Raw genomic sequence first — 20,839 nt, forward strand, 5'->3', positions numbered from 1 at the left:
CCAAAATCAACTTTTTATGCACTTCCCATGAAATGACATAGGTATTGAGCTCTTGTTAATACTTGGCTGATTAAGTAAAATTTGTTCAGTGTAAAGATTTATTTTTCTATTTGTTCCTTTATATTGAGGCTGTCATTACTGTGGAATCAGAACACCTCACCATATTTCTGTACCTTGGTCACTATTACACATATACATGCCAGAAACTGATTGCAGATGTTCCAGTTAGGTTGGAGTTTGTGAATGGAAAAACCTGTAATAATGTGGTAATTTCTAATACTTTTTTTAAGGTACTGAAGAAAAGTAAAGCATGAACATTTAATTTATACATTGGTTTAATTCATTCTGTAGCTCTGGTTGCCTACTGAGCAAAGAAGTATTTTGCCATGAATTAAAAAATATATGGCATCTGCCTGTAGGAAGTACTACAGAAGTGATGTGAAAATGTTCATAAATACTCCTTAGCCTAATTTTTTTTGCTTTTTACGAACATGCGGTTTTTTTGTAGCACACACAATGAAAATAATTTTGAAGCTTGTTTTGTTGTAACTGGTATCCTGTCTTTGTCAATTTTAATATTAGACGTTGGAGCTGTTTGAACAGGTTACTGTTAAATGAGGTAGATGCTCTTTGTCAAGTTTCAGGGCTAACAAATTAAACCATTGCTGACCTTATTGAGGTTTGAGGGTTTTTAGAGATGCTACCTACTTAAAGGTGCAAAAAAGTGAAGTACATTCATCAAATACTTGTTTTTCTTTTCCGCTACAAGTGCTGAAGTCACTGGCAGAGAATTTCTTTAGACTATGAGGCTTGTTTGGGGGTATCTCATCTCTGTATGTCTTAGAATATCCAACCTGAGGTGCCTAGAGAGGGGAAGAATAACTTCAGCCACTGTCCAGTGCTTTCCTACCATGTGTGGTTACAAATTAGAACACAGTTTTTGAATTTGCTTGCTAATATAGAATAGTCTCTTGTAAATAAGTGCACAGTTTCATGTGTGATCCTTGATGCTAGACCAGCAGCCAAGCTTCTAAGAAGGAAATTTTTCGCTTTCACATACCAGAGATTTAGCCTTGCCTAGGTTTGGCTTCAGGCTTTCAGTAATATCTTTCAGTAACAAACTTAGTGCTTGTACACTATTACTCACACGAAGCACATTACTGAAAGCTATGTTTCTGTTAATTAATTTCCTAAGAGTTCCTACAGAGGTAGATTAAAATCTTTCCAGTGTAGGTGTTGGTGTGTCTCTTCACATTCAGAGATGTCCGGGGCACCAGGTGCTGAGCACACACTGTTCTCCTGCCAGATAATCTGAGGAGCAGAAGAAATGGGGAGGAAAGCAGCCACGCCACAGTCACAAAAAGCTCCTTATAATGCTGTTCCAAGATGAGTTTTCCTACAATATAGTATAGCCTATTGTCAGGAATACCTTTAGTATCATCTTCTCCAGAGCATATGATATTTTCTGAAGATAAACAACCAAATGTCTATGGCCCACTTCACAGCTGGAAAAGCTGGCATCAAGTTATGTTGCACTATTAAAATGCTGCTACTGCATGAAACTTGCTTGTGTTTACACCTTACACATTTTAGTGTCCTTGTACCGTACAAGGAATGCATTGTTTCCCTTAATTTGAAGTACCCGGTTCTATTTGCCTTTTTAGAGTTGTAAAGCCAATTTTATAAGTGGTGCTGCCTCTTGACTACAGGCAGATTCTAGGACTTGCTATTCAGAGAACTTGCATACTGAGGATTCTAATTGAGTACTCCAGCGGCACTTTTGCTAAAGCCTGAATATCTTGTATTGTCTATCGGTTAAGAGATTTAAGCCTGCTAAATGGCCCTGACAGGTGATTGCTTGAGGCCACAAATCAGAAGGGAGGTATTTCAACCCACTAAAGAATTTTAAGTGGTACATCACAGATGTAGTCTGGCGAGAGGAGCTGATCTTGTGTAGGTGAAAGGAAGTATGTCACTGCAGCAGTGGTGAGCATTGAGGTGCTAATCTGGGTAAAAAACTGAAATAAGTACCTGTAATAGAAGCAGGCCTTCTAGCTGATCTGCTCTCAGGCACTTGAATCTGTCTGAAAACTGAACCAATCTTGTATCTCCATCTTCAGTTCTTTCTTTTAAATAATAGTGTAACTCAGTAGGAAAATTTATTCAGATGCATCACTGGCTATGTGCCACAATCTGAATTGATGCTGAATAAGCTAATTTTCCTAATACTGAGTAGTTTACTTTGCAAGCAACAACTTAGGTAGCAGAAGGAAAGAGAAAAACTGTGTGATCCCGTGACACCTCTGAAGTCAAACATTTTCTTGTTTGTTCTTCCACTGTGTCTCTCTGACTCCTGGATATTGAGGGGTTTTAAAGGAAGCTGGGATTAGCAACAGTGAATATTGTAGTTAGGTCATTCCCCTTAAAGAAGAGAGTGGACTCAAGCTGCCTCAGGTTGAGGAGGGCTTTGAGCCACTCTCAAGGATTCACTTGAGATGCAACAAGCCACTCTCTTGATTCCTTCCAGCAGATGCCTATCTGCAAAAGAGAGGCCTTTGCCAGTATTTTCTTGTTGTGGTTTCCTCATCAGGAGCACAGAGCCGCCTTACATGTGACAGAAAAGCAGGCGTCTTCTTAAGCCCTTCACTTCAGAGGTTCTTGTTTCTCTCCATTTTCTGTACAGAGCTGGAAAACTCTTCTGACTTGACGTGATCTGATTAATTAGCCTGGGTCTGGTCAACCCTGTATTGCAGCCTTGAGTTAGGGTCTAAGTTAAGTGAGCTGAATGTCTCAAAAGTGTCTTAGTACATAACATGTAAGCATATTTATCTGCCTTCTGAAGATGGAATGTTGTTAAGTTTCACCAAAAAGCTTTATCATCTGTGCTTAGAGCTTTCCTGTAGTAACTTGGCGGGGCTATAGTACCTTCTCTATTGATACAGCTCCACAACGCAAGCGAAAAAAAAATTTAATCTTGGGACAACCACTCTGATAGATGACTTCATTAGTTTTCAGAGGTTTTGGAGGGTTTTTTTTTGCAAATGCCAAAACAGTGTTTGTTACTTGTGCATCGCTTCAGTAATATAGAAATAGTCTGATTTTAAGTATCACTGTGAAAACTTACAAAACATATTTTGCTATGCTTTTATTTTTCTGGTATTTCCACTTCATCTTACTTCCAAGAGTAATTTGCAGCAAAGCCGGAAAAAAAAAATCTTAGGTCATGTGATAAATAACATGTAACAATTCTGACAGGATTTTAAGAGGACAAAAAAAGTTGATGGGGTTACCGGAGAATTTAGTGGTTTTGAGGAAATCCTGGGGGTTTTTTCACTACGTTGTTACTGAACATTGTAGAATGGGTATTGACAGCAATGATATCATCAGGTCTGGACCCTATGCACTACCGATGAGCAGAGTTATTTGCCCTAATTTTCACAGGCATTATTCAATGATACAGAGTGGCATTGCTCTTTGTAATTAGGTCGTTTAAATTTTATACCACTAATTTAAATACATGTTGTGTTTAGCAACTTGTACACTCTGTAGATGCATTTTGTCAGTTTAAAAAGGCTTCTTGTGATCATAGAATGTGGGGTGGGGAAGGACAGCAGTTGGTGTGTCAAGATTCATCTAAGATCATGGAAAGAAAATAATTTTGTAAATCTGTTAATCTATCGTATCTCTAAAACAGGTGGATGAAATTTTCATGATTGCTAGCAAATCATTCAGGACTCAGATCACAGTGGAAATGGATAAGAATTAGCCGTTGACAAAACAAGAATACTCTTCAGTAATTTTTTTAGTGTATTTGCTGTTTACAACTTTTTGCTACAAAAAGTAGAGAAGAGTCTTTTTATGAGAGAGACTCTGTAATTTATAATCGGATGTGTGATGGAAAACATGAAAGTTGAGGAAAGTTTGGGTAAATGTGCCTTAAGTGAGAGTTTATAGTTCCTAGTAACAAAAGGAGAGAAGAATGTTGAAGTAAAAACAATGGATTTTGTGAAAGAAGGCTGCAGTAAATACAGAATTGGGAGATAAGATCTCTTCAGTCAAGCCTCAAGGGGAAAAGGAATTAGGGAGAAGTGATGCTTTGTCAGAGATAATACTAAAGCACAAACAATGCTAATGCAGAGATTAGATTTTAATTAAACTGTAAATTCTTCATTGACCTCTGAGGCTTTCTCAGTTTGCCAAGGAACAGAATAAAAGACTTGTATGAGAAAAGGACAAAGCTGGGTAAGGAACGGAGACACCAAGATTACCTGCACTTCATTTTTAAGCAAGAGTAGGCACATGCACACACATACAAAAATATTATGTTGCACAGTAATGGAAGAGCCAAAGAAAGTGTTTATCATTTATTTATAAGCATTTCCTCCTTATAAATAAGGAAATGATACTGGGTTCTGAAGCTTTTAATCTTTCTTTTTTTTGCAAGTTTTGGCTAAAAAGGGTCAGATGCATTCTGTCATCTGGTTTTATGCAAATTAGTTGTTTCTGAAAATTAAATAGTACTATGAAACATGGAAAAAGGTCACTAACTCACACCATTTTAAGGAATACCATAGGTAGGTTTTAATTTTAAAGTGTTAAATACATATATTTGGAGGTTACTTAAAAATACTTAGATGTTCACTAACTTCTAAGGAAAAAGAAAACTGGTGTTGTAAATGATTGAATGCACCACCGCAGTTGGGTTTCTGAGATCTTTTCTTTTGGAGCTTATTCTCTTGACAATTTGACTGGGATTGTTTCAGCCCAATAGATACCTGTTCTGGCTTGAAACACCAGAAGCTGGTTTTTAAATGATGTGCTTTGTTCTTCAGACTCGTCTGCAATAAAACCAGAAACCAGCAAGTGTTCATATGCTTAATTTAGTGTGATAATGTGTGTATTATGCCATTTAGAGAATCAAGACTTTGTACAGAATATTCCATATGTAGGTAACAAGTAACAAAAGTATAATGCTTTATTTTAAGCATACATAACTGTCTGCTCTTGCAGGAAGAATTATTACTAGCATAAAGTCAACTACATGTTTAAGGATGATTTTTTTACCAGTGTAATTTAGCTGTGTGGGCATGGATAACTGGTTATACTACAAACTTCTTCAGGCAGCTGTCAAGTCATTTTCGCTACCAAACAAATGTGTTTTTATCCGTGTTATAAAATAGAAATTACACTACAACTGGGGCTGCTGAATGAAAGAACCAGTAGAGGTACATACACTTGTAGATTTTGCTCTTGGTGAGGATGGTGGCTTGTTCTGTAATAAATTCACTGGAGGGGGACATAAAATGTCAATTAGTGTGGACGCAGTAATACTTTTGAGTACTGAATGTGGATTTCACTGTGGTAGGTCCATGTGAGAATGCCATAGTATAGAATAAAATGAGTGAAAGGTCACTGCCTACTTTTTCCCCCCTAACCATTATTTGAAGCATATTTCATATGCTCTTCTAATCCCTTGTCTCTGAAATAAATTTTCATTTTTTGTTGTTTTAGTTCATGTCATGACTGTTATGTCAGTTGCTTTAGCTGGTTCCCATCATTTGAATCAAAGGATCAAAGTACTTGTATCCTCCGGGACAAGTATAAATAAAAAGAATTGAAATATTCTTAGAAAAAACTCTTGTTATACTGGGAACCATTTGCTAGCTTAGCTTTTCCAAGAGATGAAACTAAGTGAGAAAAAGCTGGTGCCAGCTCTGCCTTTGGAGTAACTCTGAAATATTGCTGGTGATTTATGTAAATTATTCTTAGCAAAACAAAATTACTTCAGGAATAGTACATGTATGATATTACACACAGTCCAGCTCTTTCAGGAGATCACAGTATTAAGAGTACAACGTGTTGGTATGTTTTAGGAAGCTCAACATTTTAAGCATGATCTGTGTAAAATTCATATGCCTTACAGCTGGGTGAGATGGATGTGCCCTAACTGGGTTGACAACAAGCTGGGATCACTGTAAGGTTAAAAAAAAACCCTCTTGCAAGTAATAAAGAAGAGTAGCACTTTCATTAAGTTTCACGTAATTCCACTTTTTTCTTGGAATTAATTTTAACTCAAAGTTTCTGTTTTAGATGATACAAGTCTCAGCTTTCTCCACACTGTATTTCCTACTTTTCATTCTGTTAAATGCTAAACTCCGTAACACCAATTAAATCTACCGTAAATTAAGTATGAGTAAATGTTTAATCTTTCTGTGAACTTTGAATGGTATACTAGTGGTTTCTCTTTTTCTTTGAATTAGATGGAGAGCAGAAGACTCAAGTGATGATTCATGGAATTGAGCCAATGCTGGAAACACCCATTCAGTGGCTAAGTGAACATATGAGCTATCCAGATAATTTTCTCCACATTAGTATCATTCCCCGACCTACTGATTGAAACTCAGCTATATTCCTATGAGGATCATTCTCAAGCTGGAATTCTAAGGGCATGTCAACTTCTTGCTTCTGTCAGTCTTAACAGAGGCAGCCTGACCAGAAAAAAAAGAAACCAACAAAAAGCCGAAACAAAACAAGAAGTCCTCACTGCTGTAAGCCAAACAGGAAGAGAGATCCTATCATCAGATAAGGGCAATTGGGCTGATCTTATTTTGCATCACTGCTGCGTTTGTTCACCGCTGTAATTAAATCAGTTGCGATATGAAAGAATTTACAGGACTTCTGCAAGTCTGCTGTTTTCTTGTAAAATATAATGAAGCTGAAACTGTCAGCCGAAGAGCAAATGGAAATATGCCACTTGATTGTATTTCTGATTAACAAATAAACAGGGCTGTTTCCTAAAGAGGTAGTGTTTCAGCTTTGAGGGTGGAAACATTGGTTTAATTTTCTAGAAAGTTAGACACTGAGAGATTTGGTTACCAATAGCTTTTTGTAAAAGATCAAATTACTGTAAATCCATCTTTCCTTAATGAGAAGTTCATGTTTACAGTATATGTATTGGTATGCAAATGATCTTTTAACTTTGATAACAAGCAGTGAGAGATTTTAACATAAGCCCATGAGCATGTTTTGTCAGTTAAAAACATGCACAACTTAATAATTACAAATACTTTTGTATGCTGTCACTGAATACTGCAGTGTGTTTATTATTCAAAACAGTTTTCATAGACTAGCAATGATGTAGGATAATTTGTCTCAGGATTCATCATGGCATTTCTTTGTGCTAATCTAATTTTTTTTTTTCTTTAAGAATATATTTTCTTAATTTACTTTAAAAAGTTGTTGTTTTGTTTTTTTTTTTTAATAAGCTACATGGATGTTGCAAACAGGATTGTATCCTGCTGTGTATTCCCATAGACTAGGAAATAGTTAAATCATAGAATGATGAGCAGATTGCTTTTTAATGATTTTGAATTTTGGAAAGCTGAGGCTTTTCTAAGCTAATACTTTCTTACATCTGCGGTCCCTGAGCAATCAGTCCACAATTTTGGAAGCTTCTAATCTCATTGCACAGATTTTTTTTTTTTTAGTGTAGCAGATGTATTTTTAGGTTATTGGATCATTATGGTTTCTAAATGTTTGCTACCATTGCAGATGCTACTCGAACTCTACCAATTTTTTTTTTTGTGTTACACTAAATTCATCAAACTCTCTGCTCTGTTGCTTTGTCTGCAGTTTGTGGCTGTTTGTGGCACAAAATTATGTTTATAGTAGACATATTATCCAATCTGTCAAATATTATCCGATATAAAGAAAGCATGACATTTTTCTTTCAAAAACAGTGGCTATCAAAGCTCCTATTCACAGTCTTGGCTTGTAAATGTTCTGGTAATTCCCAGTGTTGTTCCCATTCGTTTCCATGCTCCCTTTATGGTAGGATACTTACCTGTATCTGAAAAACAAGAAAATTAAAATCAGTCAAATGAACAAAAACCTCTTTCTGAAGCAAGATGGGAAAGATCTCCATGGGTGAGGATAGGGTTGAGGCTAAGAAGAGCCCTGAGGGCAGAAAAAGTCGGTAGGCAGATTAGATACTGTTTTAAATGTTAATGAGGAAATAGCATTAAGGAAATGGAAGGGTAAAGGTACTAATGAAACAAACCTATGCTGTATTCTGCAGGACATGAAGAATTTTTAAAACAAAACAAACCATGCTGGTCTATGTTTATGCAGAATTGAAATATAATATTCTTATGGTGGGATGATTTAGTTGAGTTATCCTAATTTCCAGTTCTGTTTGGAATTTTGGTTACAGTGTTGGATTGGCATTTATAAACTTCCTTAGGCACACATATCTAAATATTTTGGAGATTTTCAAAGTCCTGCCAATGGATAAAGCAAATATTTTGTAGAGTCTTCATATTAAAAAAAAAAAATCTTTTGTAGGGATAATTTTTCCATTAATCAGGATAAGAGGCAATACATTTCAAAAACTGTAGCGATTGTGTTTCCTTTGTTTTAAGGTAATCTAGAGTGAGTCACTGAATATTTAAATATGTTCTACACCAGCATTTTAAGTATACAGCTCTTCTCATGGCCCGTATTTGCCGGTAAATCCGATTTTAAGGCCTAGCATGGAACAAAGAAATAGCTTGGCTTTAAAAGATACTCTTTCCTCTTACTTTAACTATTTAAACTTTATTAAAAAATAAAACAAAGTTTGAGTCTGTCTTTATTTCCAGCTCAATAAAGATCTTTGTCATGGAATGACAAGACTATTTAACTAATATTTGATAAGTAGAAACTTCTTAGAAGAGGTTCTTAGGATATTGTCACATATAGAATGGGTTCAGAATTAAAGCATGTAGGTATCTATTCTGTGTTAAAATATCTGGTTTTGAGATAGGCATGGTGACATTTTGAAATGTCACACTAAACCTGAGTAATATCTCTTGAGAGAGAGGTAAAAAGACATTCAGAACTAGATTTCAGATTTCTGTACTTTCAAGTTACACTATTGAATTAGCTTGTTGATGAGTTTAAAATGGGAGACATGTTTTGTCTCCTTCCCTTGCCTTTCATGTCTTTACAATTCAAGTAATTCAGGTCCTTTAACTGTGAAATGAAACACGAGTTTCTCTGAACAATAGATTGAAGAACACAAAGGAATACAAACCAGCTATGCAAACAGCTACATGAAGAATTTGGTGTATGTCAGGTTTTTATATGCATAAAATAACTAGCATTATATGGAGTTTAAAGGTGTGGGTTTAGTAGCATTTATATGTATAAAAAAATCACTTAAGGTAGAAAGAGAGGCAGTCAAACACCACGTTGGGGTTGGAGGATCTTGACTGCAATTGAAACTGCCAAAATATGTCCAATTTTAAAATAGCGTTTTCCACTGAAGACGTTTGAAGCCATAATCCTTTCATCATTTCACTAAGTCAGTAATAGAATGAATATGTTGTGGAAGCAAATCTGTGATCTAGCTACTAATACTTATTATACCCTGAGGTCTCACCATAACACCTTGGAAAGGGTAAAGCCTATTTGCAATGTAGTTTGCTTACATCTGTTGGAGTTTGGAGGATCGCTTGCTAGACTTTTGTCAAGTGTGTTTTGCAAGTTCACAAGCACGTCTTAGAAACCTCTAGAAGCTTGGTTCTTTTTCAAAGAAAATCAGTGGGGGAGAAAGCAATCAATGGCCCTGTTCACTAAACCTGTCCCTTCAGTGGCTGCCTTACAGTGAAAGACACGTGGAGAGAGTGCACGAGTGAGAGCTGGTGATGCCTTATTTTGTACAGATATATATATAATTTCTTCTTGTGTATATTGTTACTTAGTGTCCCAGCTGCCATAACAAACCAGACAACTTGTTATTCTTTCAGCTAGACAGAGGCACTCAAGTATTTTTATTACTACAAAATTAAAGATCAGAATGGAAACTATCTGGCTGAAACTTGCACCTTACATGCTTTTCTGACTATAATTAAAATAATCTGCACTTCAGAGGTTTGATTTCCATCAGTCATATGTACACACACCCTCACTGTATTTTTTCCACAGCTCAAAATTAGCAGAATAGGCTGGTTTTCCTTCATTTAAAAGTTTATCTGAGTCTGTACAAGGCAAACTGGAGAAGGGGATCAGGCCATGGGGGTGAGCTTAAAGCCCTGAAATCGTGGCATGACACAGGAAGTCATACAGCTTCTTCACCATTTCCACAGCAACCATTTTATAATATGAATCCTGGCCCTTGCAGATTCTTCTTTAATTTGCAGCTTCTCTTTATTTAGCTGATGCTTGACCTCATCTGAGTAGTGATGAGGCTGTGCCTGCCCCTGGCTCCGTAGCTCCTGTGTGTCCCGTGCAGGATTACCTTCGGTGCTTGTGTGTGACTAAAATGCCCATCTCTGGGGCCCTCCCTGACCCTTCTCGCACAGCTGCTCTTTCACCATCGGAGGATGAGTTCATTTCTGCTGGCTTTTACCACAAACTGGGTGGCCCTGTAAGAAAGCTGTGAGAGAAGGGTGCAGAGGAGGAGAGAGGGAAACGAGAGGAATTAAAAAACAGTGAAGGTGGGGCTTGAGAGAAAATTTTGTGGGGAGTGAAATGACAGAGGCGGATTCTTGATCTCACCCGGGTTTCTCATTCACTCATCACCTTACAGCTCCCACCACGTGCTTTCCTTTCCATCCTTTCCATGAATACAGTGCAATGGCTTTCACCTGCGGGACAAAGTGTCTGACACCTCTGGTGTTGCCCGGAGTGAGCAGTCACTGAGTGTGTATTTAACTTTGATGGGTTAGCACATTGCTAAGGAGGCCTTTATTTACAGGAATTGTTTCAGAGCTTCCTCCTCTGCAGCAGATCCTCAGCCTGGGCTTCCTTCATGTGAGGAGTCAGAATGGGGAGGTCCTGCTGCAGAAAACCTCCTGCACAGGCACCCCAGGTCACTGTTCCAAGATACTGTCTGTTGGAAAATTGAGTCATATGGACGGATGGATGGATAAGTTGCTAGAGGGCCTTTCTTTCATGAAAATTGCTGTTTCGTGTCTCTGAAGTTTTACTTTATGCTGTTCTGAATGTTTCATATAGAACAGCAGAATACATTTTCAGTGTGGGTAATAAATACCAAACCCAGTTTTGGTCACAAGCCTTTTCTGTTTTATTTTCCAGTCAGAGTAAAATTCCATTATATGGGTTTTTTAGTTGTAGAACAAGATGTTAGTATTTGTAATGAGTCTGTATAGGCAGTAGAAAGAGGATGTGTCCATTGTAATCATCAACATTTCCACACTGTACATCTCAACACCTTTCAATATGAAGATACACGAGGACCTCTGCTGAGGCATGGTTTTGCTAAGCCACCCAGGCAGTTTCTCTGCCAGTTTGGGAGGTCTGCTCCCCTATGGAAACTCTCCAGTTTTGGTTTATTGTATGTAAATTTATACTTGATGAGAAAATTTATACTGTTGAGAAAAATTACTGGAAGAATTGCTCAAATGGAAATGTCCTTCAGTAAGAAATCATGATGTCAGTTTTCAGTGAAATTAGTGATGTCCTACTTCTGGTTGTGCATTCAGTTGTTTCAGTGGTAAGAGGGAACAATCCTAATGGGTCAGCTTACAATTGCCTTGAAATACATATAGTGTGTTTTTCATTAATATGCCAATAACAGGGATTTCTTATTTTTTATTCATTCTCTTACTGAAACTTGAATGCATTCAAGGGTTCTGCTGCAGTTGGCTTCCTCAGAGAAGCCAGTTGTGAATTGTGTCCCTTCTGACCTCCACAGATCACACTGGGATCAGTGTCTTTTGGAGGTACAGGGGAAAACAGTTCTCTGCAGCTTACCTACTTGCACTCTTCCCTCTCTCCTTCCCAAACTAGATGCCACAATTTTCTACCATGCAACCCTTTTGTTGTTGTTGTTGCTGCTGCATGCATTAGACAACAAACCAGGTGAACTATAGCAACTGAGCATGACGATAATGATCTCCAGCTGTCATTTTGCGGGTCTCTGAAATTTAGATCTCTCAAGTTTCTGAGCCACACTTCTAACAGAGACTTGGGGTAGCCACACAAGCTTCCAACAAGATACAAAGTGTAAATTCTCTTTTAAAATTGGCACTCATGCACATGGAAGTATCCCCAGCCTTCATTCAGGCTGTTTTTGTTGTTCCCGTGTAATCAGCTTTCTGGATACTTTCGAAAAGCAAACCTTACCGAGATCGTGTGCAGGGAATGGACGATGCCTGTTGCACAACTCCCTTGCCCACGCCCAGCTCAGCCCTTGCTTGTGTCACTGCAGGCAATTAACAGTGCTCAAAACCACAGCGGCTCCTATTCCAAAATGCCATTTGATGGTATTGGGACACTTGAGCATTGAGGAAAAAAATTTGTTTATATTTTAAAGGGAGTTTATTCTTCAGCATTAGAAAATGCTGAAGTAATAAAAGGCATTGAGTGTGTAGCATCAACAAGATCTTTGCTGCAAGTTACGATAAAAATGCTTCCTTGGTATAATATATGCTTGAAATGAATTGTAATATATTTATGTGTTCCGCTTTGATCCTAATGTGTTGTGGGGCGCTATTCTGAAATTAATGTGGATACCATCAATAAAGGAGAAGATCCTTAACACCTTAATGTATGGGCATGTGCCACAGTTGCCACATCATAAACAAGGGCGTAAGCTTTTCAGAGCTGCCCTAAGATAGGGAACTTTTTACCTCCTCTTGTCCGAGGGTAAACAGGTTGCTAGTGTCTCTGAGAGCAGGGGAGTGTTTTCTCTGGCATTGGCCAGGGAGGGATGAATAATTACTGTGGATTTCCCAGATGTGCTCTAGGCACAAGTGTGCATCTTGATCCGATAGGAATGAAACTGGGTGTTCATCTTTACCTGCAGGATTTATGTTCAGTGATTTTGTCCACATTGTTGCTGCTCAGCAAGTTTGTAGATTTTTTTCTGGATTTATTTCCTTGCAAAGATAAAGCCTGCTGTTTGTTCTGAAAAACTCCTACCTTAACAACTGAAGAACACCTTAAAAGTTTTTCAAACTAGAGGGAGAAGCTAGAGCCAGGAGGAGCTAGCAGCAACCTCCCATGATTTACCAGAAAGAGAGACAACTCAAATCCTGTACTTTTCATCGCTTCACAAGCTTTTTGATGCAGCATAAGTGAAAGGTTTCTCAATAAGTTGTCTGGGGTTCACATAGGGAAGATGCTTATGTTGATAACAGTACTTTTGACTTTGCAAGCAGAGCTTATCAGCCTCTGCCGTGAATCTGCTGTCCTTCCTCTGCATGGATGTAGAAATTCAGCTTCCAGGAGAACTGCCATTTCGGTTTTACTGGAGGAATGAATTGGTAGAAGCTTGGGAATAAAAGACAATGTCTAGAAGTTTACTTACGGCAGAGGATCCTTCTCAGAGCCGTGTTTAATCCTGCTGTGGATCAGGTGCTGATCAGAACTGAGGTTGTGTGGAACTATCTGCTGAAGTGTCAAACAAGTCTGTCAATAATACCTGTGTGATGGCTTGGGCATCAAAAGGGACAGATGCTATCATGCTTTGCTATCATGCTTTGAAAGTACAAACTTTCAAGAGTGTGTGATCCTGAATTTGCAACATGGCAGGGTTTGGTAAACGATGCACAGCCTGTATGGTTTTCTTATGGAACAACTCTTTCATGGCATGGTACATCGTTAACATGAGGAGCATTGTTTTATTTATCTCAGCTGATGTTCCTCTGAAACCACTTGGTGGGTAATTTTAATGAATGTGTGTCATGGTTTAGGAATGGTATTCCACAATTTAGTGTTCTCACTGAAACCATTCCAAACTGTGCTCTGCTTGCTTACTTCCCCTTCCCCCTGCCATGGGATGGAGAGGAGAATGGGAGGCAAAAAAGGTGAAGATCACGGGTTGATGTGAGAACAGTTCACTGGAAACAGCAATGAGATGAGGAAATGAACAGTGAGAGCAGCGATATTAATGGCAGAGGGCACAAGAAAGAGGTGAATGATTCACACAGAGACCCCCTGACAAGACCCAGCTGCTCCCTCCACCACACTGCGCTGATCCAGAAGGGAGCCCTTTCCCTGTCCCTTGAGCAGTACAAAATAAGCTGCAGGTCCTGGCCATGCCCCCTCCCGGCTACGGCAAAAATTAACCCTGTCCTGGCCGGAACCAGGCCGGTGTGGAATGGAAATCTCTGCACTGGCAGGTACTATAGCCGCTCATCTCATTTGCTTACAAATGCTCCAAGCTATCACGTGTGACACCTTCCTGCAAATGAGGCAAAGCCCGCTTGGCGCTCAAGCGGCCGGGGAAGAAAACTTTTATATTGTAACATTAAAGGCAGACACTTCGTTTTAATCACTTGCCAAAACAGCTGAAAACAATTATTAATTAATAGGAAACATTAACTTTTAACTTTGCAAGCTCTCCAAAGAAGTGTCTGTGACAACTTGCATCTGGATTTATGGATAATTTGGATACAGTGAAAATGGGCATCGTACTGCAAAGGTCGACTGCTTTAAATTCATTTTAAGTGTACACATAGTGCTCTTAAAATTAATGTGTTTATAAACCTAAATTGGTTCAGTTGGATGCCTTTTGTTCTTTGTGGCTTCATTTGAAGCAACAAGAAAAAGCTGTGCTTGTTTGTGTGTTTAACCAAAATGTTAAATGCAATTAATCCACCAAAAGCATACAAATATTTTTTTGAATAATAGAGGCACCCCTTTCACAGTATCTTAGGTATTTAGCACTATGGTTTGGCGAGTAGAAGGCAGCTTCTTCACATCTCATAAATAAAATTTTAAGAATCTTTTGCTTGGCTTGTTTAATTTGAACCAACACAGTGCAGCACCTTCAGTTTTTCTTCTCTGCTTTGATAAGGCTGAGGTTAGTATGTATGGTTGGTGGGACGTGGCATTCCTAGTATTTTAGATTCTGGATCCTACTTTCCCTTCTGAAAAATACTGTGTCTGACAAATACAGCTCCCAAGAAAGGGAGGGATGAATATAGCAGTCTGAGACAGAGCTCCTCTTCGATCTGACTAGGGGTGTGACTATTTGGGGATTAATCATGCAGATCTATTGCTTTTGCCTCTTTTGTCCAAAAAAAAAGAAAAAATTCCTCGGACTGGCAGAAACACAATATCCAAAATATTTCTGCAAGATCAGACCACAAGAGTTAGTTTGTTATATTAACTGAGGATCTTGAGACATCCCAATTATTTTAACAATGGGGAGAGTGGCTCCTTAGCTTGTTTGCTTCTAGCCAGTCCACTTCTCAGTTATTGAGCAATTCACAGGGAATCATAGGATGACTTTAGCAACTGTACTGAACTTCATCGATTAAAAAAGCTTTTCTAGCAAATGTGAAAACTTTGCTTTTGACATTTGCTCCTAAGACACTTCTCTTTAAAAAAAGGTGTGTTTCCATCCTCTATTTGAAATTCTTCCAGTCCTGCTAAACCAGCAACTTGCTCTTTGCCAGGTAACTCGATCTGAGCTCAACTTCTGTGCATGAGACTGAGTCTTAATGCCAAGGGTTGTCTGATCTCAGTCGTATATAATGACTGGGAATCATCTTAGTTATCCTTGTTTAGATCAAGGTACAACACATGTGGTCACTCACCAACCTGTGGAAGGCAGATGGGCCTATGTAGTCCTATATTTATGGTTAGGAAGAAAATTGTTACGCAGTTCGAAGGTTAAGTTGTGCCTTCAAATAATAATGCTTTGCTTTTCCTGGAATGTTTTGTACAAGTCTCATAAAGAAATAGAACTTTTATCAAATCATTTTATCAAATTGTTCAGACTTTAATGGCTACTGAAATGATGCCTACAGCTCATTTCCTTTTCACTTCTCCTCCCCACCCAGCACAGTGCTCTTGTTAGAAAGGAGGGGTTGCTGTAGTGCAGACATATGGATGTAGCAGCTTGAGTCAGATGTACACGAATGAAAGGCAGTGCTGCTGCATCGACAGAGTGATATCTCTGCTCTGGTTGATAGTGGTGAATAATCTCAAAAATAGTGATTATATAAATACCTGAGTATTTTATGGGCTGAACTATGGAAACTGCTCTGCTTCACTTTATGTTTGTACCTGCTGAAGTCTTACCCGTTTATCCTGAAATTACTTTTTATTGCAAACAGTGGCTGTTTGCACAAAGAACTTCGTAATCTCAAAGCAGTTATCTTTCATCAAATGGATAATTGGGTCATTACCAGCTTTTTCTCAAAAGAAGGGGGGAAATTGACTAGTCTAATACATCTCAAAGGCAGACTGAAAGGAAAAAAAGTGATTTCTGCAGTGGGTTGGGCATTTTCTATACTTCTCTACCAGCAGTTGCTTGATACACTGCTCTGTCTGGAGACTTGCACTAAACATTCACCTTATCAAGCATAGGCTAACAGTGAACTCCACTTGTGGCATCACCACAGCATTGTGACCAATCACAAATGAAAGCAGTAGGTTGCCTCTGGTTACTCACTGGTGTATTACATTTCTAGTAGCAGTACCATTTTCGGGTTTGTGGGTTGTGTGTGGCAGATGGAAATAATTACTTTCAGTGTGCTCTGGGGTATTGCTAACTGAGCAAGAAAGACAGGATGGCTTTCCTCTCCCACCACCCAGGGTTTAGGATATGCCTAGTTGGAGTGGTACAAAGATCTGGTTTGATTCCTGAGTTTCATTTTGGTGGTTTTCATTATTTCCACAGAAGCAGTTGAGAGATAAATGTAAATTCCAAGTGTCAGCTTCCAGGGAAGGTGTGAATCTGATCTGTGATGGCTCTTATTGAGAATGAATTTAGTCTTGCTTTTAATGCTTGATTTTTGCATGGGCTGTGGTGATTTGGGGTTTGTTGAGACCTGTGAGGTTCCTTTTTACCAGTATTGGTTTGTGCCTTTTAAGCAATTTTCTTTCCAAAGACCTCAGTGCCGAATCTGGGGTACAGCTCCCATGTAGCAGAAACTTCCCCCAGCTCTTGAGTTTCCTAAACACAGTCTGGGACTGCAGCATCCACTGATGCTTCTGCATGTAAGAAGTTGTTTAGATTTGGTCTGTTCCTCTCCAGCACTTTGGATCTGCCAGCTCTGTGAAAATAATGGGATGCTAAAATTTTAAAATTAAAAAATAAAACATTATTGGATATGTCAGCTTCAGAGGACAACTGCTGATTCCAGTACACCTCTCTGTGCTGTCCCAGTTTTGGCTGCTGTTTCCTGTTACTGTGGTAGAATGAAATTTGTGTTATCCTCAGTGTTATCCTATGCTTACAGGACATGGGAGCCAGTGGGTTTCCATGTATAGAAAACCAGCATTAAACAAATTATTTGGTAATCTTTTGCAGTTGTCCAGAAGGTAAAATGCATTGTGCTGCCACAGAGCAGTCCTCAGAGTGCCCTTTATATGGACAGGATGTTTCTTCACACTTGGCCATCTTGCTTAAGATACAAAAGTACCCACCAATCCTCTTTCATGGCTTTCATCTGTATCTGTGGAGCATTTTGCAAATGGAAGCTGGGAGGTTTGCCATCCTTGTAAACAATATTGCAAACCCCAATTCCAGAACAGGGAAATTCCCCGTCCACACAGATGAAATGGAACAGATGCTGAATTTTCCAGAATTTTAATGTCTCGTGGCGTAGAAGTTGTAGTATGAACATTGAGGAAAAGCCTTTTTCCCACCAAAACTCTCAAGCAGTCTTACAAGTGAAGCAAAGCTGCTTCCTCTGTCCTGAAAAGAGCACCAGGAGGAGGCAGGGACATGCAGAAAAGAATGAGATTTGGTCTAACTGGTATTTTTTCTCACATAAGATTAGCAGAATGCTATTTATTGCAGTCTGTTGTTGAAGTACCAATATTTGTTCTATTTTTAAAACAAATGTTGATTTGATGAAAATCAACAGAAAAGAGTGCAGGAAGCTGCTGATGTGAAAAATTTTCACATCATGCCAAGCCAACATTTTTTGTCAAGCTTTTTTCTTTAAGGTGTCACTTTGCAAGGTTGCATGCTGATGATAATGTTTTGCTGCTATAGCTGGAGGAAATGAGACTGATGAAAATTTTCTGTGTGAAAACCTGTAGAAGTTGACTTCAAAGAGAGAAACATCCATGAAACATCAATGCAGCAGAGATGTTCCACAGGGATATTTCAGCTACCAGAAACATGAAATGTTTGTTGTGAGCATCTCCGCTCTCAGATTTGCATAGATGGAGATGCATTGATTCAAAACAGAAGGATTTTGATAAGCAGATATTACCTTCAGCCAGAGCTGAGTAAAGAGGAAAAAAAAGGTAGGTCATATTCAAAACAACGGAAACTCACCAGCTTAATTATACAGTACGAATGGTCCTACACTTCAGTCAGTGAAGATGGAAAAATCCTTTATTAAATGTTACTGGTACACATGAAACTGCAGTCTTCAAGCCTATGCCAGCTTCTTCTGAAGTCACAACGAGCATACTGCAAGCTGCATGGCCATGTCTTTTCCTGAAGTCGTGTGGTTTAGCCTACAAGTGAAACTTAATTGGGTCAGATGAAAAGGTTTGGATTTGATCGATGAGTTGGCATATGGTTCGTCAGCTTCTGTTGCTGTTCTGCCTTGTCAGTTGAGAAATACTAAAAACTTTGGGCAAGATGAATTAGTGAAAGTAATGCAACAGCTTTGATAATGTAACTTTCATGATGGCTAAAGGATGGCTCAACACCAATTATGCATGATAAGTAATAAGAGTAAGCTAAAATTATAGCCTGACAGTGCTTAGGAGGGGACTTGGAGGATGTGTGTAATACATTTTCTTCCTTCCAAAACTTGTTGGACTAGCAGCCTGACTACAGGAAAATCACTGTAATTTAGCTTTTGCTGGCAGTATCAGCAGTGGAATCTAGGGCATAAAGACATTGCTTTATGTATATCTTAGCCCAGATCTAACATGGGAGCAAATGAATATGGGAAAGCCTGCACTGTTGTTGCTTCTCCCTTTTTTTAAACAGGAACAGCTTGGGCTTGGTTGTGCTACAGAATAGACATGCACTTAAAAACATTACCTTTATTTCATCCCAAACATTTTATTAAAGGGAAATGTAAACCCAGGTTTTACCCAGTCCAAAACAGAGACCCTCAGCCAGACAGCAGCCCTGCTGCTCCCAAGCAGCCACGAAGGAGACAGATGAAGAAACTCATAGTTCAGGTCTTCAGGCTTGGCAGAGGAAAGCAATTCCCATTGCACCTGTCTGGGATAAAAGCAGTGATCACAGCAAAACTGAACTGTCCACATGCCTCACATGTGACAGAAACATTTGTATTTCCTTCAGCCTGGTCCCTGGGAAGCATCTGACACAGCTCATGAGCTTTGATTTGTGTGTCTGGGGCACAATTTGTTTCTTATGGTAGTCAGAGACTACAGACAAGAAGAACTGTGGGTCTTGGTTTTAAATTTTGGAAGAGCAGGGTAGCCAAGCTTTACACTTGCATTGGATGCATTCAGTTCCAGCTCCTGTGAGCTAGGGAAGCACTCATGGTGACACGTTTTGCCAAATGAATTAGCAGAAGCAGACTCGGCCATCCCCCAGTGTGTTGCTGGCCACTTTGGTAGCCCTTTTTGCCACACTTGTAAGAAACCTGCAATCTGGAGAGAAACTTCTGAGCTTGTGCCAGCCCTGTTAACGGGGCTGTGTTGAGGTCTCTGACCTCCAAACATAGATAAGCTGCTCTTGGGGGTTAGGAGATTTGAAGCTGCCGGGCTGAAATCCAGCACGCTGCAACCCAAGCTCTTTACCTTTTCCTTGGTTAAGAGGTGCTTGAACTATTTGGCAGGGAGCCAATGAGGCCTGCTGGGTCTGCCATGGGGCAAGGAGTTACGTTGAAGGACCTAGTTTTTAATTAATCCAGGCCTTTGTAACTCTCTAAGTAGCTTGCCCAAAGTCACGTTGGTGTAGGGTCACCCTTGTCTTCCGAGTGTGAGATGGGGCAGATGAGGCCTCTGGTTCTGCTGAACACTGAACCTCAGTACAGATCATTCACATTTTGGCCCTGTTGGGAGAAAAGTTCTAGAAATGATCCATGCGATTGCATCTTGAGGGGCAGAAGGCAGAGCAGAGCTGACTGACTGATGTTTCTCTCTTCAGCATTACCCCATGAACTCTGCTGAGACTGTTTTTTGAATAAAATAGAACTCTGCATGGGGCTGTTCTTGGTGTGGCTTCTGTTTACAGGAGATGAGCATGAGGGAGAATTCATAGCCAAAAATTAGACTAATTTTTTTCTTCTTTCTGCAGTTCTGATGGTAGGTACAGGATGTGGGGAAATTGCTTTGCTGCACCAGTCTGGAAGCGTTACTGTAGCTTTGACCAAGCTTGTAAGAGATGGTCCATGCTGCCAGATGTGCCTTGGCTTTACTAACCTGTGTGATTATTTTTGTTATGCTTTTGGTTCATGGCAAATATGTCTCAGAGGGAAGCTGTACTCTCCTGCACTGAAGTATGTATGTGTGAAAAAGTGATGATGTGGTAGCCCTATGACAGAGGTTTTTGGTGCAACAGGGCTGTGCAGCACACCCCTTGTCAGTAACTTTTCAGTAACTGGGATGGGGTTTGCTGGGAAAAAGCCTGATTGACGTGATACTTCTGTGGTCAACTGGTCAAAACTGTGAGGAACAGCACAGCACTGGCAGTGCCAACTCCTCTGCTGCTGGTCATGGCCAAAATGGTGATTATCTGCAATAAATGGCAAATCAGTGCAAACCCTGGATATGCCTGCCCGTTACTTTAACAATTCACCCTCACAGAGGCTTTCAGATCCCTCAAATTTTACTTGCTCAAAGAAAGCTCATTTAAAAAAACAGGCTCATAACAGGAAGTTTATTCTTTTCATGAATATAGTCTCTGTAAATACAGTGTGTTTGTTAATATGGT

At 39.3% G+C, this 20,839-nt stretch overlaps 1 protein-coding gene across 5 annotated transcripts in view; it reads left to right on the forward strand.

The window, feature by feature from the left end:
* ATG5 (autophagy related 5) overlaps positions 1 to 20,839 on the forward strand; it is a 120,736-nt gene that overhangs the window by 63,922 nt on the left and 35,975 nt on the right. The window contains exon 8 of one of the 5 annotated variants that reach the window (XM_088161957.1): positions 6,261 to 8,615. The exons of the other annotated variants lie outside the window; for them this stretch is intronic. Within the exon in view, the coding sequence (XP_088018083.1) occupies positions 6,261 to 6,397 (137 nt within the window). The 3' untranslated portion in view covers positions 6,398 to 8,615. Of the gene's footprint in view, positions 1 to 6,260; positions 8,616 to 20,839 lie in introns of those variants that run through there. 5 annotated transcript variants of the gene reach the window in all.

Source organism: Sturnus vulgaris, chromosome 3, assembly GCF_052056855.1.
Source record: "Sturnus vulgaris isolate bStuVul1 chromosome 3, bStuVul1.hap1, whole genome shotgun sequence".
Classification (NCBI taxonomy): Eukaryota; Metazoa; Chordata; class Aves; order Passeriformes; family Sturnidae; genus Sturnus; species Sturnus vulgaris.